Below are 26,089 nucleotides of genomic sequence, written 5' to 3'. Positions count from 1 at the left end.
TAAATCTGCTAATGGTTTAACAAAAACACTTCTGGATGATCTGTGTATGCTTCACTAAAAATGCAGTTAAGGGGCTTCCCTGGTGGCACAGTGGTTGAGAGACCGCCTGCCGATGCAGGGGACACGGGTTTGTGCCCCGGTCTGGGAAGATCCCACAGGCCGCGGAGCAGCTGGACCCGTGAGCCATGGCTGCTGAGCCTGCATGTCCAGAGCCTGTGCTCCGCAATGGGAGAGGCCACAACAGTGAGAGGCCCGCGTACCGCAAAAAAAAAAAAAAAAAAAGCAATTAAGATGTTTATTAATGTTCCTTCACATGCCATCAGTGCCAGGATAATTAAGGTACACAAAGGCAGGGAGATGTGCACAAATAATGGGGATTAAAAAGTCTTTTCGGGCTTCCCTGGTGGCGCAGTGGTTGAGAGTCTGCCTGCCGATGCAGGGGACACGAGTTCGTGCCCCGGTCCGGGAAGATCCCACATGCCGCGGAGTGGCTAGGCCCGTGAGCCATGGCCGCTGAGCCTGCGCGTCCGGAGCCTGTGCCCCGCAATGGGAGAGGCCACAACAATGAGAGGCCCGTGTACCGCAAAAAAAAAAAAAAAAAAAAAAAAAAAATTCTTTTCAGCTACTATAATGGTTTGGGAAGGATTCTGGCTATCTGAGTCTCTGATAAGGTATTCATTATAGTTGGTATTTGGTTTGCCTGTTCAACATTTTCTCTCAATTACTTACATTATTAGGAGAGAAGCAAGGTCTCCAATATCCTCTGGATGGATAAATGGGGGAAAGGGCTTAGTGTTGCCAATCAAGATGAGTCTCCTTAGCACAAAAACTTTCAAGACCAGTGGTCACAGGGGAATCCAGCCATATACAGCTTTGGTAACCAAAAGAATGCAATGGAACTTGCAACTAGCCTTGCTGCTATGACCTGCCCCCTTGTTCCATTTCAGTTTTTTCCTGCCTCTTCCCTCCAATTCTGGCATTAGGTACAAGGGTTGTCAGTACTTAGGTATTTGTAATACCTATGACTGCCAATCCCACATAAACATCAAACATGGCTATATTAGATCCTATATGAATAAGCCCTCTATTCTCAGTGCCTGGTGAAGTATGTGAAGTTAAGGTTTACTGGTGCACAACATTCATAGAGCATTTTTAGCTCTAAAGTGCTATCCATGCACAGGGAAAAGAAAAATAGGAGAGAAACGCGAAAATTAAAGGGGCGTAAGGAATGAGTAGAAAAAAACTGTGTCAAAACTTAAAACTATTCTGGAGAAGTTTTCCTTCATTAACTATTTTAACTTTTATTAGATAAAGTATATTTGTTCCATCTGCTCCATGTATATATAAAATCCTAGTGTTCTTCTCATTATCTAATACCCAAAACCTAGTGCCTTCAACTTCTTTTCTCCATTTAGCTTTTTCACTAAAAACAGTTACAATGTGGGGAAGAGGAATATGTTTACTCATCTGTATGATTGGCATCCCTCTCAAATACAGAAATTCAACTGTTCTCTTAACTCACCGCAGCTGACAAACAGTGGTGACTTGGAGGAAGATAATATGATGGAAACAAAATGAAAACCTATCTTACGTTTATTTCAAAAGAAAAAAAGATTTTTTTTTACTATGTTTTAAAAATTGAGGGAAAAGTGTTTATGAACTTAAAACAGTATTATTTAAGCTTCTGTGAAAAAAGTATATAATGACATAATCGCTCATTGACTAATAATAATAACAGAGCTGAGAGAGATTTGATGTCTAAATTTAAATATTAAAATGGTCTTTTAAAGTTTATACTAATGTTACTATTGAGCTTACCAAATTTCATACTTCAAATTACGAATATCCCATGAATTATAGACTTCTGACCCTTGCAAACTTCACATTCTAACTGACTTCTAGGGAAGGTGGATAGATATCCCACAGTTCTGAGATACAGATAAAACAAAGAGTTGTAAGGCTGCCAAACTGATTACCAGAGAATCAAATATAATTTCTCCCCTTTTCAGTTTCTACCTCTACTTTCCTTATTCAACTTGAGAATAGCCCTATTTAAAAAATTAAAACTTTCATTTCTCTTTTAAAAACACAGTATTAGACAAGATGGTTAGAATTATTCATTGATTAAAATACCTCTAGTTTTTGACAACATAAATCTTTACTTTCCTGATTGTTATACTTTATATAAGAATATATTAGTCAACTTTTAATATTTTACTAATGCAGTAGAAAATCAAAATAGAATGAACTCTCTAGGAAATTCACATACACACATAAGGTCTATCCATGTTGTTGCAAATGGCAGGGCTTCCTTCTCTCTCATGGCTGAATAATATTTTAGATACACACACACACACACACACACACACACACTACATCTTCTTTATCCATTCATCTGTAGATGGACACTTAGGTTGTTTCCATAGCTTGGCTATTGTGAATAATGCTGCAATGAACATGGAAGTGTAGATATCTCTTTGAGATTCTGATTTCATTTCCTTTGGATATATACACCAAAGTGGAATTGCTGGATCATACAGTAGTTCTATGTTGGTCAAAGAGTACCAATTTTCCAATTATAAGATGAATAAGTTCTGGGGATCTAATGTACAGCATGGTGACTATAGTTAACAAAACTGTAATGTATACTTGAAAGTGGCTAAGAAAGTAGATCTCAAGTGTTCTCATCAAAAAGAAATGGTAATTATGTGAGATGATGGAGGTATTAACTAATCCTGTTGTGGTAATCATTTCTCAACATATAAGTATATAAAATCATCACACTGTATACTTTAAACTACACAGTGTTATATGTCAATTATATGTCAATAAAGCCAGAAAAAAATAAAGAGCAAATTTAAAGAAGAAGAAGAACAACAAAAAAAACAGAGTAAAATAAGGCCTGTACTTCTGTTATTTTAAAGAGAAGGTCTAGTCCAAGAATCAGGGAATAAAGAAGAAAAACATATTAGTATAGCTAATATATAGCTAACAATCCTTGGTCTACATGTTCAATTATTCCAACTTAATAAAATCTGATTCAGTAATGTCTTACTATTTAAAGGATTCTTTAACTCATTTAACTTGCTCAATATAGGATGACTACCTAAGTCAATGGGGTATACAAAAATCACAGTGCCTTCCCTCTGATCATTTGAAAAGAAAAGGAATGAAGAATTCAGAGAAGAGAATAACCACTTCTGGTTGGCAGGGAGTAAGAAAAAGAAAGAATGGGATCATGGAAGAGCTGACATTGATGATTTTGACCTGAGGAAATAGGAGGTTAGGAAGAAAAGAAAAAGGCATCTTAGAGGAAAGGTGAGAAAACACTGAGATGGTAAAGGAAAGAGCAAAGGAACTAGAGGGTGGAGGAAAAGTAGGCATCTTTTAAGAAGAAAAGAGAAAAACTTTAAAGATAGATGTGGACCAGATGTTGGAGGCATTCAATACTTAGGCTTTTACTTAGAACTTTTTCTACATTAGACACAATTCTCAAAAGCAAAATGGAAAATAACAAATGTCCTAGGAAGCTGATGGAGGGGGTGGTGGTGGTGGAAGGGGAATTAACGACAGCAGTAAGTGACAATGAGTATCAAGGGCAAAGAGAGAAAGATGACCAAAAGAGACACACTTCAAAATGTTATTTTAGAGGGCTATTTAACAGCATCAGTACTGTGCAAAGCCATATTGGAGTGTGGGGTGAAAAGAAAAATCAGTAAAACTAACTTTGTCTTTATTTAAATTTTTGATATTTTGTTTATCATGGATTTTTTGCATTAACTTTGGTTTTTAAAAGTAGTTCATGAAAATATTTGATTACTGAGTTTTCTGGCACAGGAGGCAAATATCCCATTTTTTTCGCATAAAAGCATATTCTTGTCCGAAGTTCCCAAGTACTATTATTGTACAATAATTGAGTTTCAAACTGCTAACCTTCAGCCATCAAAAAAGGGGTTAATTCCTGTTACAAATGTTTAAGAGGACAGGGAATTCCATAATTTTTAAAAAAGATTCCCCCAGTAACGTTATTAAAATAATATGACTTTCAGCTTGTATGGAAGGAAGGAGTTTAAGTTATGTAGAACACTCATTTATGTGAAACAGTGACAAGAGCCGATAATAAAGCATTCTGGTGTCTATGTTTTAGTCAGTGTACTAGTGAAGTGCTACCTATATGTAAAACTTTGACTGCTCTTTGAATACTGTCTGTTTCTCAAGTATACCCAGGGGAAAAAAAGTTCTTTCCAAAAGCCGTTCTCACATTTCTCTGACCTTATCAAGGTCACTTGTTACCTCTCTTTGGTGGTCGTACATGATACGTTAAGTCATTAATGACCAGTTTAAAGTCATCAAGGAGGAGGAGGTCTATTCCTGTTGAGGCAGCAACTCGAACGCCATCTGTGAAAATTTAAATGTGAAAATTTTAAGGTCATATGTCCATAATTATTCAAGAATGGTCAAGAAAAAAGCAATCCTCAAAATAGATTTTAAAATTATGTCTTCTCTTTTAAATTTCAGTTAACTTTTTGCCTTATCCCTAAGTTCTATGCTAAACAAAGCTTATACTATCTGAGGCTTTTTGTTTTCATGGCAATCTTCTTGGTAAAGATTTAACAACGTGTTTTTCTGGAAGAACTTTATGAACAAGTGAAATAATTACATAGATGTATAGGTGTCAGCTGGAAATCTAGGGTCACTGGGAGAGGTGCATGGATGTCTATGATGGAAGTTGGTTGAGTAAAACACCCAATGTTTTCTAATATATGGTACTTTGCAGTGTAGTTACTGATTAGTTGCCAATAATCCAGTAGGGGCAGATGCTAGGGTTAGCAAAGTACACCAAGCTGATCTATTAATTATATTACAAGATGAGTTAAGAATTAAGAATATTTAAAATATTTAAACTACAGAAATGTGGCAAATTAGCAACAACTGAGTAAATCCAACGGTAAATAGGTACTTACTGTACTAGGCTTTTACGTTCTCTACAGGTTTAAAAATTTTCAAAGTGAAAGTGGGAAAAATGTAAGGCACTTAAAAAATAAATAAATGAAATGGATATCATGTCAAATGGGAATTTTTAGTGCCTTATTTTATATTATTTTCAAACCATATGTCTTTATTTTGTAAACATTTATGTGAAAGACCTAAGAAGATTTAAAAAGAAGACCTAATATTTCATATCTTCAGAGATGATGGCTCAACCACTAGAAAAGTTTATTCTACACCTAAGGTAATGACAAAAGGTCTCAAAAGTATAAATGTGATTGATGGTTCATCTTTGCCCATGGCATTATATGTGAGGTGCTTTTGAATGAGATCCCTGTGTATATACCCTTGCTAAAACTGAGCAATCATATTCTGAAAATTTGGAGAGAAATCACTGTCTCTCTTGACATTTGCTAAGCAAAAGATTGTGTCCTAAAGTTAAGAGCATGGGATTCTTTTGCAGTGGGGTGTGTGTGTGTGTGTGTGTGTGTGTGTGTGTGTGTGTAAAAACAATTTGGAGTGAAATGATGGGTGGGTGGGAATTAATAATGAAGGTGTATGCCCAGTAGTGGGACTGCTGGGTGGTATGGTAGTTCTATTTTAGTTTTTTTTTTTTTTTTTTTTTTTTTTTGCTGTACACGGGCCTCTCACTGCTGTGGCCTCTCCCGTTGCGGAGCACAGGCTCCGGACACGCAGGCTCCGCGGCCATGGCTCGCGGGCCCAGCCGCTCCGCGGCATGTGGGATCCTCCGGGATCGGGGCACGAACCCACGTCCCCTGCATCGGCAGGCGGACTCTCAACCACTGCGCCACCAGGGAAGCCCCTATTTTAGTTTTTTAAGGAACATCCATACTGTTCTCCATAGTGGCTGTATCAATTTATATTCCCACCAACAGCGTGGGAGGGTTCCCTTTTCTCCACACCCTCTCCAGCATTTATTGTTTCTTGATTTTTTGATAATGGCCATTCTGACTGGCGTGAGGTGATAACTCATTGTAGTTTTGACTTGCATTTCTCTAATGATTAGTGATGTCGAGCATCTTTTCATGTGCCTCTTGGCCATCTGTACGTCTTCCTTGGTGAAATGTCTATTTAATGGCCTATGTGGGAAAAGAACCTAAAAAAGAGTGGATATATGTAAATGTATAACTGATTCACTTTGCTGTACAGCAGAAACTAACACAACATTGTAAAGCAACTAGGCTCCAATAAAAATTAAAAAAAAAAAATAATGAAGGTGACTATACCTGGTGAATAGATTGCAACTCTGTCAATTCCCCGATCCTCTTCTTGTAGTTGTCGTAAAAACACACCAACAGAGTCTGAGATAGGTTTGAGTGTGAACTGGCAGCGTTCACGCCGGGATGGTAGCCTCACAGATATCACAGGTAACCCATTTTGATACACCACTGTCACATCTGAATGAAAAAGACCCATAACCATATGATAATTAGATTTCATTATAAGTTACAGTGACATTATTAATCTTCTTAAATGGGGTTTTATTATTATTAGTGTGGCTTAAAATGTTTTCTAAGGTTCAAGAATATGCCCTTTAGCTTTAGTTGAAGGTTATTTCAGGAAATGGCTTATGGAAGATCATATCTATCACACAACACTTTGCAGAAAAAAGAAAATATGCAAAGGATTATCTTTTAAGTGGGTCAAGGAGAGGCTTTCCCAGGAATTTAAGGTAAAGTTCTTGGTATTGGTGAATACAAACCCTGAATCCATTTAGTATACTTTTATTAAGTAGACAGAGATTGCTGGGCCAAATTCTATACCCTGTAGGAGGTGGCTCTCGGGAGCCAGAGCTTTTTTAAGAATCTGTGGGGAATGACATGTGAAAGTACACTAGTAAGTGAGACTTACTCAAGGACAATCAACTCATATTTCTGTAGTACGTATAATATTATATCCAAGGTGCTTGATAAGTAAGCATTCTCTTATACAACTTGGACATATTATGATATAATAAAAAACAATTCCTTTTAAGTTCTCTTGAACATTTTCCTGAGGTTAGCAAGAGGCCAAAGCTCAACTTTTGGGATTTACTAACAAAACGTTATTAAGGGAACCATTATCATAAGCTACACAACTGAAAGGATTTTCTACAACAGAACGGCACAGAATTCCTTATTTCCTTATCTTGTTCCTTAACAGTCTTGATTTATAGAACCTTAGTCCCTAAAACAAATGCCAGAATAACTCTTTCAAAATAATTTTCAAATGAATCTTTTAATAAATAAATTTTGAACCACAATTTTTTACACAAGCAACCAAGCATTTAAAGATGATAATTTAGGGATTTCCCTGATGGCACAGTGGATAAGACTTCGTGCTCCCAATGCAGGGGGCCTGGGTTCAATCCCTGGTCAGGGAGCTAGATCCCACATGCATGCTGCAACTAAGAGTTCACATGCCACAACTAAGGAGCCCACGTGCTGCAATTAAGGAGCCCACCTGCCACAACTAAGACCTGGTGCAACCAAATAAATAAATAAATATTTTAAAAAAATAAATAAAGATGATAATTTATCACTAGTCTGTGAAAGGAAAACAGGGTTTGGAATCAAATCTGGTATGGAATTCAGCCAAAAATAATAAATAAATTAATTAAAAAACCCCACTTAGCATACTGCTTTAAGATGAGTGATGTTTCTTTTTTAAAAATATTTTTTAAATTAATTAATTTTTGGTTGCGTTGGGTCTTCCTTGCAGCACGCGGGCTTTCTCTAGTTGCGGCGAGCGGGGGCTACTCTTCGTTGTGGTGTGCAGGCTGCTCATTGCGGTGGCTTCTCTTGTTGTGTAGCACAGGCTCTAGGCACCCGGGCTTCAGTAGTTGTGGCTCGTGGGCTCTAGAGCGCAGGCTCAGTAGTTGTGGCACACGGGCTTGGTTGCTCTGCGGCATGAGGGATCTTCCCAGACCAGGGCTCAAACCCTTGTCCCCTGTGTTGGCAGGCGGATTCTTAACCACTGCGCCACCAGGGAAGTCCCTAATAATGTTTCTTTATTAGCTTTTTTAAGAATCAAAAGATCCACTCTATAAAGTTTTTAAGGATTCGTATCCCTCAAAATTGAAGAGCCGAGAGGAAATATACATAGAATAATGTTCTGGAGATTCTAAATGCATCAAACTTTTTATAGGTGTAGTCATTTACATCTTATTTCCTCGCCTGGTCTAGTAAATTATAGTGCCTACAATGAATACAAAAGCCTCACACTACATTGTTTCGTGACTTAAATTTTAAAAGTAACACTTATTGAAGCATAGTTTATAAATAACAATGTACACTCTTATTTTAAATGAACATTTGATGAATTCTGACATAATAATCAAGATAAAGAACATTTCCATTAGCCCCTCCAAATTCTCTTGATCCCGATTCAAGTTAACCCCTGGGCAACTACTGATTGGATTTTTTCACCACAGATTATATTTAGTTTTTCTAGAGTTTTATACTACTGGAATCATACAGCATGTACTCTTTTTATCTGGCTTCTTTCTTTCAGCATAATGATTCTGAGATTCACCAGTGTTGCTGCATGCATTAGTAGTTAATTTGTTTTTATTGCTGAGTAGCATTTAAAATTGTGGATACACCACAATTTGTTCAACCATTCACCTGTTGATTGACATGTGGATTGTTTCCAGTTTTGGACTTCTATGAATAAACCTTTTATGATTATTTACTCACAAGTCTTTGTGTGGACATATGGTATACCTTTTCTCATCCTTTTACGTCTAACCTACCCATGTCTTTATATTTCAAGTGGGTTTCCTGCAGGCAGCATATGGTTGAGTCTTCCTATTTTATCCAATCTGACAATCAAGGTCTTTTAATTAAAGTGTGTATATCATTAGCATTTAATAAATTATAAATATTGTTGTGTATGTCTGCCATCTTGCTACTTTTCTTGACTCAACTCTTCTTTCTTCCACTTTTCTTCGATTCATGCCCTCTTTTAGATTAACTGAGTATTTTTAAATTACATTTAATCTCTACAATTGGCTTATTAACTGTACCTTTTCATATTTTGGGGTTACTCTATAGCAGGTATTGCCAAACTTTTTCTGTAAAGGGTTAGACAGACATTAAATACTTTAGGCTTTGTAGGCCATAAGATCTCTGCTGCAACTTTAGACTCTGCACTGTGGTGCAAAAGCAGCCCTAGGCAATATGTAAACGAATATGCATGGCTGTTTCAACAAACTTTATTTACAAAAATAAGGAGTGCACTGGACTTGGCCTGTTGGGTTTGCTGAACCCTACTCAAGGGTTTACAATATACATTTTTAACTTATCACAGTTAACCTTCAAGTAATATCATACCACTTTAGGTATAGTGTAGAGAACCTTACAACAATATACTTCCATTCCCCCTGTATTGTTCTATATTTTATTTCTACATGTTATAAACCACACAATACATTATTTTTACTTTGATAACTGATTATACTTTAAAGAAATTTTAAAATGAGAAAAATGTCTTTTATATTTATACACATATTTACCCTCTGGTGTTCCTCATTGTTTCTGGTATAGATCCACATTTCCATTTGGTATCATTTTCCTTTTGTCTCAAGAGCTTCCTTAAACATTTCTTGTTGTGCAGATATGTTGACAATAAATTCTCTCAGTTTTGGTAAAGTGAGAAAAAGTCTTTATTTCATCTTCAATTTTGAAAGACATTTTTGCTATGTAAAATATTCTAGGTTGGCTTTTTTTTTTTTTTTTTTCCTTCCTTTTAGTGCTCTAAAGAACTTGCCTTCTGGTTTGCACAGTATATGATAAATTTGTGTACATTCTTATCTCTGTTCCTTTGTATGTAATATGTCTTTTTCCCTCTGGCTGCTTTTAATATTTTCTCTTTAGCATTGGTTTTCAGCAATCTGATTATAATGTTCCTTTCTATGGTTTTCTTTATGATTATTCTGTTTGGGAATTGTTAAATTTCTTAGCTCTGTGGGCTCATCGTTCTCATCAAATTTGGAAAAATTTTGGCCATTATTCAAATATTTTTTATGTCTCCCACCCCTCTCCTTATGGGATTCCAATTACACTTATATTAGACCATGTGGTACTGTCACACAGGGCACTAAAACTCTGTTCATATTATTTTAGGAGTTTTCCCCTCTCAGATTCATTTTGGATAGTTTTAATTGCTATGTATGTCAATGTCACTGATCTTTTCCTCTGCAGTGTTTAATCTGCTATTAATTCCATTTATATTGGTTTTCATTTCAGATATATTTTTCACCTCTACAAGTTCCCTTTGTTTATTGTTCTATGTTCTATTTTTCTTCATATTATGCTTATGTTTTCTTCTTTCTCTCTGAATATAAGGGTCACATTTATAATAACTATTTTAAAATCCTTCTCTGTTAATTCCATCATTTCTGTCATTTGTAGGTCTGGTTCTATTGACTGATTCTGGCCCCATCACCTCCGACCCTGCAGCGTCTTCACATGCCTAGTAATATTTGATGGGAGATTAGACATTGTGACTTTTACATTGCTGAATACCAGATCTTGTTGTATAGTTAAGTTGCTTGCATATTAACTTGATCCTCTCAGGTCTTTTAAGACAGATCTAGAGAATCCTTTATTCTAGGGCCAATTTGGCCCCACTTCCAAGTCATGGTTCTTCTGGGAGTCTCTGCTGAATGTTCATGTATTCAGTGATGTCTCTCCTCTCTAGCTGGTGGGAAGTCAAATGATTTCTGGCCCTGAGTGAGCACTAAGAGTTATTCATTTTACAGCTTCTGGTAATTGCTATTTCCTTGGAAGTAGTTATAGCCTGGCCTTGTGGTTTAGAATTTAACCAAAGCCTCAGGCTGCAAGCTGAAGCAATGTAAGGTTAATTTCATTTGCTTCTCTTTTCTCAGGGATCAAACTCCTGTCTTGCCTACTGTCCAATGTTTAGAAACAGTATTTTCATGTATTCTATCTGGTGTTCTAGCTGTTGACAGCAGGACAGCAATTCCCACAGCAGTTAATCCTTTGTGGATACATGATTTGAATTTTTACATAAAAACTAAAAAGAAGCAAAGTCAGAAATCTCTGTTTATTCCTTCCAAAAGGAGAGTCTGAGTTTCCTAAGGAAAAAGGCCAAAAATAGTAATATAAACTTAATACATAGCATGTACCACCTAAAGTTTTCAATATCTAAAGTAACTTGAAATTTTTGTCATTTTCTTTCTCATTTTTAAAAGAATCCTTAGCAATCCATTGTTTCTGTAAAGTCAGAGCCAGCAACATAAATATCCCTATTTGTTCTATATGCAGTAATGATGATGGGGTCATAAAATTCAGTGATTAACTTGTCTACCTGGTGTTTTCTTCCCCCCAATCCAGTCTTCTTTCTATTGATATATGCAAAAATATTCACACACAGATTTCAAGAAGTAGACAGAGTTGGATTTAAATAAAAGATAGGAATCTGTGAATCTTAAACACATAAAGTATGGAAGATTTCACTAATACATCAGTTTCACAGGAAAGTGCTTAGGGGTTACTGTTTTTAAATAACTGAGACAAAGTCAACAGATAAAATTAAGGTCTTTATCACTCAGTTTAACTTTTTCCTTTAAAGATTATGAAGCCTTTAAAAGGAATTAAATATGAAAGCTTTGAGAAACTCTGCATGGATAGCACATTTCAGAACTGACAAACCTTTACTACAATACTGCTTTTGAAATAAATCCCCAGGTCTCCTTCTTTCCCACACACTAGATTGTAATGCAAATGTCAGATTTCTTGTTTTGCAACCAAAGAATAACAATTACCATAGTTCCTCAAGTTTAACAATATACAAAATTGCTGTTGGTTGTAGTGAAGTCACAATGGGAATTTACAAGCTAATGACAGCTGTCAGCTACTATTCTCTAGAGATAAATACTCTTTTTAAGTGTAAATTGCATCAAGTAACTTTTTGGTTGGTTTAAAAAAATCTTTTGCTTTGATTTCCATTTCAATAAATAAGAAATAATCTAAGTATGTTCTATAGCAGCGTGGTTCAAAGAAACCTAAAAATTATGGGGCATCCCATACAAATACTGAGAGACAGAATATGACAACTGATTTAGGAATAAAAATTAAAAGGCAAGGAATTTTCCAGAGTAAGAAGAGAAGTGCAAGGACAACAGTCACATGGGGTTGAAGAAGTAATATATTAAAAAAAAAAAAAAAGGCTTTGGAGCATTAGGTGTAGAAAAAGTCATATAATACAAATGCTTGTTATTTAGCCAACTGTTAAAAATTCATAGTAGGAAAATTAGTTGGTGTTCAAAATAATTAGTAAAATCTCCTCTAAAATATATCATTTTATGAACACTGTTACTGAACACAAGTTCGTGTGCCTGACGCACAGTGAGGCCAAACAAACCAAAACGTCAGAGTATGAAGCAGAGAAAGGTTTATTGCAGGGCCAGTCAAGGAGAATGGGTGTGCTCAAAAATCCCAAACTCCCCAATGGTTTTGGGGGAGAAGTTTTTATAGGCAAAGTTTGGGGTGAGGGCTGCAGGGTTTGTGACTTTCTTCTGATTGGTTGGTGGTGAGGTAACAGGGCGGTGCCCCAGGAATCATGTGTCCAGCCTGAAGTTACCATCTTCCACCTGGGTGGGGGCCTTAGTTCCTGCAGAAGAACTCAAAGATACTGTCATGTACATTCCTTGAGGAGGAACGAGGACCCTGCCCCAAGGCTGCATTATTGCTTCTTAACTGTTCCTCCCTGTTTCTGCATTCCCTCCCCTCCCTGATTAGCAACTGTTTGAATCAGCCCTTTGGAACTCAGGGAAGGCTGAGGCTGAATGGAGCCCATTTTCTACAAACAAGAAACAGGGACACAGAAAGGACTTGTACCCAGGAGCCCCACAGGGTCCTGCTTAGTTTCAACATGACTGTATATCTCTTAAGGACTTATCATGAAAGGGAACTGGTACAATAAGGAAGCACATTTAGGGTGTTTTCTGCAGAGATACTTTGAACTGAACTTTATATTATATGATGGATGATTCCAGTGGTTTATGATCTTACCATCATCTGTTTCTTTTCTTTCCCCTTTCTGTTCTATTCTGCATCAAGAATGTGAAACACAGTAATAGAATTTTAGTGTTGGAAGGGTCAGAGAAATCATACAGACTAATGCCCTTCTTCTACAGCTAAGAACAATAAAGTCCAGCAAGGTTACATGAAGTTCCTAAGGTCCATCCATGTTGTCCCAAATGGCAAGACGTCCTCCTTTTTTATGGCTGAGTAATATGCTCTTGTACATATATACCACCTCTTGCTTATCCATTTATCTATCTATGGACACTTAGGTTGTGTCAATATCTTGGATACTGTAAATAATGCTACAATGAACACAGGGAAAAATACCTGGAAGTAGAATTGCTTAATCGTATAGTAGTTATATTTTTAATTTTTTGAGGAACCTCCATACTGTTTTCCATAGTGGCTACACCAGTTTATCAATACATTCCCACCAACAGTGCATGAGGTTTCCCTTTTCTTCACATCCTCCCCAAAACTTGTGATTTCTAGTATTTTTGATAATAGCCATTCTGACAGGAGTGAGTGATATCTCATTGTAGTTTTGATTTGCATTTTCCTGATGATTAGTGATATTGAGCATATTTTCATGTGTCTGTTGGCCATCTGTTTGTCTTCTTTGGAAAAATGTCTCTTCAGGTCCTTTGCCCTTTTTTTTTTTTTTTTTTTTTTGTGATATGCGGGCCTCTCACTGTTGTGGCCTCTCCCGCCGCGGAGCACAGGCTCTGGACGCACAGGCCCAGTGGCCATGGCTCACGGGCCCAGCCGCTCCGCGGCACGTGGGATCCTCCCGGACCGGGGCACGAACCCCCACCCCCTGCATTGGCAGGCGGACCCCCAACCACTGTGCCACCAGGGAAGCCCTGCCCATTTTTTAATCAGGTTGTTTGTTTCTTTGATGTTGAGTTGTATGAGTTCTTTATATAATTTGGACGTTAACCTCTTATCAGATATATCATTTGCAAATATCTTCTCCTATTCAATAGGGTGCCTTTTCATTTTGTTGATAGTTTCCTTTGCTGTGCAAAAGCTTTTTAGTTTGATGTGGCCCCATCTGTTTATTTTTGCTTTTGTTTACCTTGCTTGAGATGTACCCAAAAAATATTGCTAAGACCTATGTCAAAGAGTGTACTGCCTATGTTTTCTCCTAGGAGTTTTATGGTTTCAGGTCTTACATTTAAGTCTTTAACCCATTTTGAGTTATTTTTGTATATGGTGTGAGAAAGTAGTCCATTTTGATTCTTTGGCATGTAGCTGTCCAGTTTTTCCAACATCATTTATTGAAGAGGCTGTCTTTTCCCCATTGTATATTCTTGCCTCCTTCGTTTTAGATTAATTGACCATGTAAGTGTGGATTTATTTCTGCAATCTCTATTCTGGTCCATTGATCTATGTGTCTGTTTTTGTGCCAGTACCACACTATTTTGATATAGTAGCTTTGTAGTTTAGTCTGAAACCAGGGAATACGATACCTCCAGCTTTGTTCTTCTTTCTCAAGATTCTTTTGGCTATTTGGGGTCTTTTGTGTTTCTATACAAAGTTTGGGGTTATTTGTTCCAGTTCTGTGAAAAATGCCGTTGGTATTTTGATAGGGATTGCGCTGAATTTTAGATTGCCTTGGGGAGTATGATCACTTTAACAAGATTAATTCTTCCAATACATGAGCATGGTATATCTTTCCATTTGTTCGTGTCATCTTGGATTTCTTTCATCAATGTCTTACAGTTATCTAAGTACAAGTATTTACCTCCTTGGTTAGATTTATTCGTAGGTATTTTATTGTTTTTGATGCAATTGTAAATGAGATTGTTTTCTTAATTTCTCTTCCTGATAATTCATTGTTAGTTTATCGAAACATAACAGTTTTTTTTGTTTGTTTTTTTTTTTGGCTGCACCACGCGCCTTCCAGGATCTTAGCTCCCCAACCAGGGATCGAACCCGTGCCCCCTGCAGTGGAAGTGCAGAGTCCTAACCATTGGACCACCAGAGAATTCCTATAACAGATTTCTACATATTAATTTTGTACCCTGAAATCTAACTGAATTCATTTATTAGTTCTAATAGCTTTCTGGAGGCATGTTTTAGTTTCTGATATAAATTAGGCTAACTTTTTTTTTCTTTTAGAGCTGTTTCACATTTTACTCCTTATGCCATCTGAAATATACTTTTGTGAAATAAAAAATCAATTGTAACAGCACCATTGACTCTGCCCCTTCTCCTGATTTACAAAGCTAATTCTATCACATGTCAAATTTCCATATATGCAAGGTTTCTCTAATCTGATCCTACAATCTTTCCTGCACCAATACTCCACTGTTTTGAGTATTATGGTTTTAAAAATACATCTTAATATGTGGTTTAGGTAAACCTTTCCCCCCCTTTCTACTCCAAATTTATCTTAAGTATTTGTATAGTTTTATTCTTTCATTTGAATTTTTGAATAAGTTCATCAGATCCTATTGAGGTTCATATTAGCACTGTAGTGAGTTTACAAATTTGTGTGAGGGAAACTGACAATTGTTACAATCTTGTCCTCATATCCATTAACATATTATAACTCTGCATTTATTTCTATCTTTTTTTAGGTCCTTGAATAAAGTTTATTATTCTCAATAAATGCTTTACAGATTTTTAAATTAGTTTTCATTCATAGATACTTTCAAATAATTTATTTTTAATATTCACTTCTCTGTTCATAAATATAATTCCAAAGGTCCATATCCTTTTTCATTAAATTATGATATACTAGAGAAAACATAAGATTATCATTTTAACAGAATAAATTAAATATTATTTAGGTGATAGTAAGGCCCTTCCTTATACATTAGGGCAAAAACATCCTCAAATTTACTTAGGTATGTAAAATAGATGATTTAAAATTTCTTTAAATTATTCATAGTATATTAAAAATGATAAATCTGTCACATACTATCATTTGAAGAACACTCATTTTGAAAAGCAGGTAAATATTTATGTAAAAAATGTCTTTTGATATCAGTATAAGAAAGCCCAATTATAGAATCATAACTTTAGTAGTTTGATAAATCCAGTCATTTGGGTCCTTCTAAGTGGCAGTATAAATTAACTTAGTGAAATCAGCTATATATTTCATTGTGAACCTAAGGTGAATTAGTATTTGTACAACTGAACCTCTCTCTGTAGAACTATGTAAAAACATTTGTTTGAAGTTATTACGAGGCTTAAATGATAAAAGTTGTGAAAACACTTAAAGTTATAAATCTTTTTTAAATACATGGTATTATTGGTTTTATGTTAAATAGTAGTACAACCTATGTACCTTTCATTGAATCTGGTTATTTTAAAATCTGTTTATGAAGATAATTAATCGCTCATAAATGTCAAAAGCATTTGTGCTAAGTGAAAGGTCATCCTCTTCCTTCCTTCCATTCATCTACTCATTCTACTGAGAATTAACTATTTTATTTTGCTTTTGTAAAAATAAAATCCTGTCCTAATATAGTGCTCTAACATATTTTTCTTTTTATGAATAATGCTTTTGGGACTTACCTGGTGGTGCAGTGGTTAAGAATCCGCCTGCCAATACAGGGGACATGGGTTCGAGCCCTGGTCTGGGAAGATCCCACATGCCGCAGAGCAACTAAGCCCATGTGCCACAACTACTGAGACTGCTCTCTAGAGCCCAGGAGCCACAACTACTGAGCCTAAGTGCCACAACTACTGACGCCCGCATGCCTAGAACCCGTGCTCCTCAGCAAGAGAAGCCACCACAATGAGAAGCCCACGCACCGCAATGAAGAATAGCCCCCCACTCACTACAACTACAGAAAGCCTGCAAGCGGCAAAGAAGACGCAATGCAGCCAAAATAAATAAATAAATAATATTTAAACAAACAAACAAAAAAGAATAATGCTTTTTATGGTGCTGCTTTGAAAGTAACTTCATTAAACCTTGACCCTTGGTCCACTTTAATTTCTGGGTGGTAAAAAGTGGAATATAATCCTAAAGTACAGAGAGTGAAGTGCAGTAGAAGAATGATGGATTTTGGAACCTCAGATTTAGTAGTACTGAAGTTCTACCACAGGAGACACCTTGAATGCATGAGCCCATTACTGAATATAACTTTACCTCCGTTTCCTTACCTATAATGCAGAGAGTCTAATACCTCAGAAGGCTGCTTAGGAGATTCAATGAGAATATGGAAAAATGCTTGCCTTAATAGTTTTTCTTGCTTTTTCTAAAAACTACAGTCTTAAAACCCAAAGCCTAAAATCATATAAGTTTCCATGAGAAAATTTCCAATCATGCCTTTAAACCCCAAGAGAACAAAAATGACTTGTTCCACTGAGGGCAACAAGGGGAAAAAAAGCTTAAGTTTTACAAACAAATTCCATGTGCCTAGGTATTTTTGGATAATAGACCTTCTTGAGAACCTGAAGAAGATATGGATTCCCTTCTTAGACCTACTTCCTGAAAAAATTCAAAACAATTTATACATAAAAATTTTAGATACAATCGTTTTGTTGCATTGGAAAATGATTTCCTTCATATTACCTGCTATGGACTGAATTTTGATCTCCCAAAATTTGTATTTTGAAGCTTGAATTCCCCATGTGACTATCTGGAGATAGTGTCTTTAAGAGGTAATTAAGGTTAAAGGAGAAGATAAGTGTGGGGCTCTAATCTGATAGGACAATGGCTTTATAGGAAGAGTAAGAGCTTTCCCCACCCCCCTGCCATGTGGGGACACAGTGAGAAGGTGGTCATCTGCAAGCTAGGAATAGTTCTTACCAGAGTCTAACCATGCTGGCACCCTGATCTTGGACTTCTAGTCTCCAAAACTGTGAGAAAATAAAATTTTGTTGTTTAAGCCACCCAGTCTACAGTATTTTGTTATGAGCAGACTACTGCATTGAAGTATTTTAAAAATAAATGTTTACAAAAACTGAAGCATTTTACCTCATTTTAAATCAAAATTAACAGCCATTTTCTGTTGTTTTTTTTTAAGAAATAAAACAAAAATTTACAAATTAAAACAGAAAATAAACTTTAATTCTATATAAAAGAACATTTCAATTACAAGGCTGCTATTGTTTGGCTTGAATAAAGAAGTCACATAATGGCCTGGTTTTGGAACATGATAACTTGGACATTATCTTTGATATCTAAAAAGGTTGTACCTTTCTGTTTTGACGAAAAGAAGTTGTAAAAACTCTGAGACTCTGGGAAAGGTATGTGGTAACAAACATAGTCACAGCTCTCATAGTTCACTTCACCAGATGATGCTTGGCTAGGCATATGCAAGGAAACTAAGATTTCTCTAAGACTCTTAGAATTGAATTCATATCACTCACTGTTTTGATGCAATATCAATAGTGAAATGATTGGAAATCCGAGTTCCAGTTTTAAGGTTTCTGAGTGGAGGTAATCTTCAAGAGCTCTAAGGTTTTTCTAATTCTTGTAGAGAAACTGACAAACCTCTCCATTCATGACTAGCCTAGAGAAACTTCGTCCAGCAGCTGGAAAATTCACAAGGTTGTCTATTTCTACCTACTTCAGAGCTACAGCTTGGTTGAAAGGGTTCATGATTTTTCTACCAAATCCATAATAATGACTGTAAGGTCTTGAATTGGAAGATTATTATGCTCATTCATAAAGGCCCAAATATCCCCAAGTAAATCAAGCCATAACTAAACACTTCCTTGTGATAAACTTTCTCTTCTCTTAAAAAGCAAACTCCTGTCCAAAGTTTAATCTAGCAAAGGAAAAATTTCTATTTTGATTATTTTTCTCATAAAATCTTGTTCTCATAATAGTGATTACTTCTGTGGTAGCAGACAGGCCTTCTTTTAGGGCTGTTCGAAGTCTTCACTGCCAGTATGTGCCAATGAAAAAAACCAATGTATTATTGCAATGGGTAGAGCTCCTTTCTTCTCTGAGGCCATATACGTATGCATGTCTCTAAGTTTGGAAGATGTGCCATCTGTTCGTAGAGTACTGAGATCTTCCTTAGAGTAAAAAAAAAATTTTTTTTCCTGGTAGTTAGTTATTTTGGAAAAGAAATTTAACACTATTTCAAAGATGGTGATAGCCATTAATGTTAACAGCTTTTCTAATTTCCACAAGAAATCACATTTTTGGGATTTTTCTTTGTACCAACATGCATATTAACAGACAAAAACTAGAAACTAACTCCTTAGAGCAATATCAGTAGTTTCATGAAGTCACATGCATTCTGGACGAAAACTGGATAGTTTCCAAATTCCCTCAAAACTTACTTCAAAATATTGAAACAAATGACAGCAATCCTAGAATGGATAACATCATCTGAAATTTGACATAAATTTACTTCTGCTCCACACTAAGACAGTTTAAATACTGTCAGCACATAAAGCTTAAATGTCTTTCCATGTTCATGCGGCTGTTTTTCTTAGCAATGTGAAAGCTAATTTTATACAAGCCTTCACAAAAAGACTTTTGTGATGGAACACGTTCAACCATATTTTGGTATTTTCAAAATATGAAACTTCTACTTACAAAAAAAATTCAAACTGTAGGATATATTTTTAAAATGGAAAAATAAAATGGTGTTTCAGCTTTCCCAACTTCACATTTAGGTTGATGAGAGCTCTGCCCACATTAAAACACTGTGGCTTTCTCTTCTATCATTTTTCATGATTTAATTACCTTCATTTCTTTTTTGTTGTCAAGTTTTTAAAAGTTGGAATGAAAGACAGTGGTAGGGTATGTTTATGTCCTCAATATAATGATGACAATAAATATAGAATCTCCAACTGTATATGAGCAGCCATTAATAATAAAACATGATTTAAAAAGTCCACCCTTTCCCACAAAATTATTTTAAAAGTAACAGGAAAAATTCTAGAATATAAAAAGAACCCTTACAAATCAATACTAAATAGACAGTCCATTTTTTTTTTTTTAGGCAGATAAAGCCTTGTTTTTTTTTGTTTTGTTTTTTTTTGCGGTACGCGGGCCTCTCACTGTTGTGGCCTCTCCCGTTGTGGAGCACAGGCTCCAGACGCGCAGGCTCAGCGGCCATGGCCCACGGGCCCAGCTGCTCCATGGCATGTGGGATCTTCCCGGACCAGGGCACGAACCCATGTCCCCTGCATCGGCAGGTGGACTCTCAACCACTGCGCCACCAGGGAAGCCCAAGCCTTGTTTTTTTATTGAATGAGTGATCTATGTAATTGCTGAGGCCACTATATACAGAGAAGAAAAGGAGGACTTTATTTCTTGGTCTCTTCCTCCTTGGACAGAGTCTTGATGATTTCCTCCTTCTTGGCCTGGAGCCGCTCTTCACAGTGCTTGCAGGCTTCCTTGGTCTTAGACCTGTGGGACTCAGCCTGGTCTGCCAGAAGTTTCTTGCGAGCATTGTCTGCCTTCAGCTTGTGGATATGTTCCATGAGAATCCGCTTGTTTTTGAACACATAACCCTTCACTTTCAGGTACAGGCTGTGATACATGTGGCGGTCAATCTTCTTAGATTCACGGTATCTTCTGAGCAGCCGGCGCAGAATTCTCATCCTCCTCAGCCAGGTTACCTTCTCGGGCATTCAAGCACTGGCAGTACCCTTTCACTTAACTATGCCCATATGCCTGCCCTTCTGGCAAGCCAAGGTGTTTTTTCGGCATCGAGCCCGGGAATGGACTGTCACAGGCTTCTGGATAATCAGCCCATCTTTGATCAATTTCCGGATCTGCTGACGGGAGTTGGCATTGGCGATTTCATTAGTCTCATTGGGGTCCAACCAGACCTTCTTTTTGCCACAGCAGAGGACACTGAAGGCAAGCCTCTTTTGAAGCCTGAGCATACTCATGGCTGTGACCGCAGGGGCTAAATGCAGTCCATATTTTTTAAATGGGCAAAAAGTTTGGGCATTTCATCAAAGAAAATATTTGAATGGTTAATGAGTACATTAACAGATGCCCAACATCTTGGTCATCAGTGAAATGCAAATTAAAACCACAATGAAATAATACTACAAATCCACTACAATGTCTATAATCAAGAAGACTGACCATTCCAAGTGTTGGGGAGGATACGGGGAAACCGGAACACTTAAACACTGCTGGTAGGAATGCAAAGTGGGATAGCCACTTTGGAAAACAATTCTGCAGTTTCTTAAAAAGTTAAGCACATGATGAAAGAAACTGAAGACCACACAAACAGTTGGAAAGATATACCATGTTCTTGGATTGGAAGAATCAATATTGTTAAAATGACCACACTACTCAAGGCTGTGTACAGATTTAATGCAATTCCTGTCAAATTACCAATGGCATTTTTCACAGAACTGGAACAAAAAATTTTTAAGTTTGTATGGAAACACAAAAGACCCTGAATAGCCAAAACAATCTTGAGAAAGAAGAACAGAGCTGGAGGAATCATGCTCCCTGACTTCAGACCATACTACGAAGCTACAGTCATCAAAACAGTATGGTACTGGCACAAAAATAGACACATAGATCAATGGAACAGGACAGAAGGCCCAGAAATAAACCCACGCACTTACGGTCAATTAATCTATGACAAAGGAAGCAAGAATACAATGGAGAAAAGAAAGTCTCTTCAATAAGTGGTGTTGGGAAAACTGGGCAGCTACATGTAAAAGAATGAAATCAGAAGATTCTCTAACACCATATACAAAAATAAACTAAAAATGGATTAAAGACTTAAATGTAAGACTGGATACTATAAAACTCCTAGAGGAAAACATAAGCAGAACACTCTTTGACATAAATCACAGCAATAATTTTTGGCTCTGTCTCCTAGAGTAATAGAAACAAAAGCAAAAATAAACAAATGGGACCTAATTAAACTTAAAAGGTTTTGCACAGCAAAGGAAACCATAAACAAAATGAAAAGATAACATACAGAATGGGAGAAAATATTTGCAAATGAATTGACCGACAAGGGCTTACTTTCCAAAATATACAGTTTGTACAGCTCAATACTAAAAAAAAAACAACCCAATAAAAAAAATGGGCAGAAGACCTAAATAGACATTTCTCCAAAGGAGACATACAGATGGCCAAGAGGCACGTGGAAAGATGTTCAACATCACTAATTATTAGAGAAATGCAAATCAAAACTACAGTGAGGTACCATCTAACACCAGTCAGAATGGCCATCATCAAAAAGTCTACAAATAATAAATGCTGGAAAGGGTGTGGAGAAAAGGGAACCCTCCTACACTGTTGGTGGAAATGTAAATTGATGTAGTCACTATGGAGAAAAGTATGGAGGTTCCTTAAAAAACTAAAGATAGAGTTACCATATGATCCAGCAGTCCCACTCCTGGGCATATATATGGAAAAGATGAAAACTCTAATTTGAAAAGACACATGCATCCCAATGTTCACAGCAGCACTATTTACAATAGCCAAGACATGGAACCAATCTAAATGTTCATCGACAGATGAATGGATAAAGAAGTGGTATATATATACAATGGAAATAATGCCATTTGCAGCAATACGGATGGACCTAGAGATTATCATACTAAGTGAAGTAAGTCAGACAGAGAGACAAATATTATATGATATCATTCATATGTGGAATCTAAAAAAACAATACAAATGAACTTATTTACAAAACAGAAATTGACTCACAGACATAGAGAACAAACTTACGGTTACCCAAAGGAAAAGGGGGGTAAGGATAAATTGGGAATTTGGTATTAAGAGATACACACTACTGTATATAAAATAGTTAAAAAATGAGGACCTACTGTATAGCACAGGGAACTATATTAAATATCTTGTAATAACATATAATGGGAAAAAAATCTGAAAAAGAATATATATATGTGTGTAAACTGAATCACTTTGTTGTGCACCGGAAACATTATAAATCAACTGTATTTCAATTAAAAAATATTATGCACATACTTACTGTATGACCCAGTCATTCTACTCCTAAGTATCTACCCAAGAGATATGAAAACATATATCCATACAGGATATGTAAAAGAAGCTAGATACAAAAGACTACATATTGAATGAGTCCATTTATATGACATTTTTAGAAAAGGTTTAACTACAGAGAGAAAAAGCAGACTAGTGTTTGCCTCAGGTTTAGGGTAGGAGCAGGGATTGGCTGCAAAACAGGAACAAGAGAACTTTCAGGGGTGAAGGAAATAGTCTAAAGCTGGATTGTTATTATGCTTGCATGATGATAGGTGAATTTTATGATATATAAAATATACATCAATAAAGTTTTTTAAAAAAGGAATGGGGGGCTTCCCTGGTAGCGCAGTGGTTGAGAGTCCACCTGCCGATGCAGGGGACGTGGGTTCGTGCCCCAGTCCGGGAAGATCCCACATGCCGCGGAGCGGCTAGGCCCGTGAGCCATGGCTGCTGAGCCTGCGCGTCCGGAGCCTGTGCTCCGCAACGGGAGAGGCCACAACAGTGAGAGGCCCGCGTACCGCAAAAAAAAAAAAAAAAAAAAAAGAAAAAAAGAAAAAGGAATGGGACAAAAACCAAAGAAAAAACAGGGGCATATATCCAGTTTCCCAAACCATCCACAGACTTTACTTAGGTTAAGAATTTATATATATTATCTATATTTGGGTTAGTTAAACCGATGATTGTTTATTATTAAACAGGAATTTCAATAACTGTTCAATGCTAAAATTATTTGTCCTCAAATAATTTTTTGTAAGGAGATCTTACATTTTTTGTTAACTACAAAAAAGACACAGCTTTCTACCACAATTCCCAATACAAGGCTAATTGAGTAACATTACATTTCTGGATAGAGAAATGAAGGCAGCCAGAGAGACTATTTTTCTTGCTCTTACTCTAGCTTACCTATAGTGAAGACATGTCCTGGTTTACCATATTTAAAATTGTCAGGACAACTCTGGGTGTCCTCCTTTTACTCTCAAAAGTGTCCTGGGTTGAGTGAGAAATTATACAGTCAACCTGTCTCTAACAGAATTACTTTCGTCATTAATCCTTAATTTTCATTACCATGAAGGGGCACTCCTGAAAGATTTGAAAGACTTGTAATAGGCTATAAGCCATACAGTCATAAAAATTTCAGTTAGTCATTTTACAATTGAGGATATGGGGCACAGAAAAATTAAAACAAGAAGCCCCAAACCACATTTTTCTGATTAGGGGTCTTTAACACTACCACAGCACTTTTTATAGAATAAGAGTTTCTGGGAACTTCCCTGGTAGAGCAGCGGTTAAGACTCTGAGCTCCCAATGCAGGGGGGCCAGGGTTTGATCCCTGGTCAGGGAACTAGATCCCACATGCATATCGCAACTAAGAGTTTGCATGCCACAACTAAGGAGCCCGTGAGCCACAACTAAGGAGCACATGTGCTGCAACTAAAAGAGCCGGTGAGCTGCAACTAAGGAGCCCGCCGGCCTCAATTAAGGAGCCCACATGCTGCAACTAAGAAGCTGGTGAACCACAACTAAGGTGCCCATGAGCTGCAACTAAGGAGCCTGCCGGCTGCAACTAAGAAGCACATGTGCTGCAACTAAAGGAGCCGGCAAGCTGCAACTAAGGAGCCCACCTACCGCAACTAAGATCCGGTGCAACCAAATAAATAAATAAAATAAATAAATAATATATATTAAAAAAGAAAAGAATAAGAGCATCTGATGGGTAAGTACTATTTCTGTAGGGAAAGTACATTTTTCTCTTGGAGGTGGTAATTATTACTATCTCCGTTTCACACATGAGGAAGGAGGTTTTAAGAAGTTCATTACTTTGCCTAAGGTTAGAAGGTGGTTGCGTGGTGGAACTGGGATGCAAACCTTGATTCCAAAGCTTGACACTTAACTTCTAAGCCTAATGCCTCTCATGAAAGGGAACACGGGCATGGGTACAGGGATGTGCATGCGCACCTGTGTGCAGTGTAGCCAAAGCAGTTCTTGAGTTGAGGTTCATGAGACTAGGGATTTCATGAGCTGGTTTGAGAGCCTGTATCATTAAGAAATTATATATAACATTTCCTATGTGTATATAAAAATTTTTTTTCTAGAGAGAGAATCTAGAGTTTTCACCAGATCCTCAAAATTATTTATGACACAAGAAAAATTAAGAACCTTTTAGATTGCTTTGGTAGGGAGGTTAAACTTTTAAGATAACCTATATATTTTATATATCGGATATCATAGTCATATCTAGAAGATTTTGTCAAACAACAAAACTAACAAGCAATTATTGAGAGGCAGTATATATTAGGTATATATATTGTATGCTAGGTATATAAATATCAAAATTATATAATGTGGTATTTTAGATTTTGTATGTAAAAAAAAAAAAAAAAGGTCAAGCTCTCACTTGCTATAGGATATGACCCACTAGTCATAACAAGAAGCAATGAATGATGGTAGAGATGATTACTACTGGTGGCTAAATTCTGTTGAAGTAGCTGTGTATTAAGCAGAGTTTTCATATATGCTATACTAGCCTAAGGTAAGATTAATTTAGAAGTACAACATAAGAAAGGTATATAATTTGGGAGTAGTAAGGACACTAAGTTGCATTAAGTCAAATCATTTTCTGCTTCTGTTTCTTGATAATTAATATGAGTTGATTTTCTTAAGAAGGGCAATATTACTGGTAGGAATTTTGGGAGCGTCTCTTTCTTTTTCTTCTTTTTTAAGTATGTATCCTTTTTTTTTTTACATCTTTATTGGAGTATAATTGCTTTACAATGGGGTGTTAGTTTCTGCTTTATAACAAAATTAATCACTTATACATATACATAAGTTCCCATATCCCCTCCCTCTTGCATCTCCCCCCCACCCTCCCTATCCCACCCCTCCAGGCGGTCACACAGCACCGAGCTGATCTCCCTGTGCTATGCGGCTGCTTCCCACTAGCTATCTACCTTATGTTTGGTAGTGTATATATGTCCATGCCTCTCTTTCGCTTTGTCACAGCTTACCCTTCCCCCTCCCCATATCCTCAAGTCCATTCTCTAGTAGGTCTGTGTCTTTATTCCTGTCTTACCCCTATGTTCTTCATGACATTTTTCCCTTAAATTCCATATATATGTGTCAGCATACAGTA

General features: G+C 36.7%; 2 protein-coding genes across 3 annotated transcripts in view; both read right to left on the bottom strand.

The window, feature by feature from the left end:
- Positions 1-26,089, bottom strand: part of MCU (mitochondrial calcium uniporter) — a 223,406-nt gene that overhangs the window by 26,633 nt on the left and 170,684 nt on the right. For both annotated transcript variants that reach the window (XM_082610998.1, XM_082610999.1), the window contains 2 exons: positions 6,237-6,407; positions 4,294-4,398 (listed from right to left, as the gene is read on the bottom strand). In XM_082610998.1, the coding sequence (XP_082467124.1) occupies positions 4,294-4,398; positions 6,237-6,407 (276 nt within the window). The remainder of the gene's footprint in view (positions 1-4,293; positions 4,399-6,236; positions 6,408-26,089) is intronic.
- Positions 20,182-20,905, bottom strand: LOC309792398 (large ribosomal subunit protein eL19-like). Its single transcript, XM_082602030.1, is given in 3 exon segments — positions 20,182-20,603; positions 20,607-20,624; positions 20,628-20,905. Coding segments are annotated over 3 exon segments (585 nt in total). The 5' UTR covers positions 20,868-20,905; the 3' UTR covers positions 20,182-20,276.

The sequence above is a fragment of the Mesoplodon mirus genome (assembly GCF_964341445.2).
Source record: "Mesoplodon mirus genome assembly, chromosome: 2".
Lineage (NCBI taxonomy): Eukaryota > Metazoa > Chordata > Mammalia > Artiodactyla > Ziphiidae > Mesoplodon > Mesoplodon mirus.
Note: the sequence above shows the minus strand (reverse complement) of the source record. Positions and strands in the feature narration are given on the sequence as shown.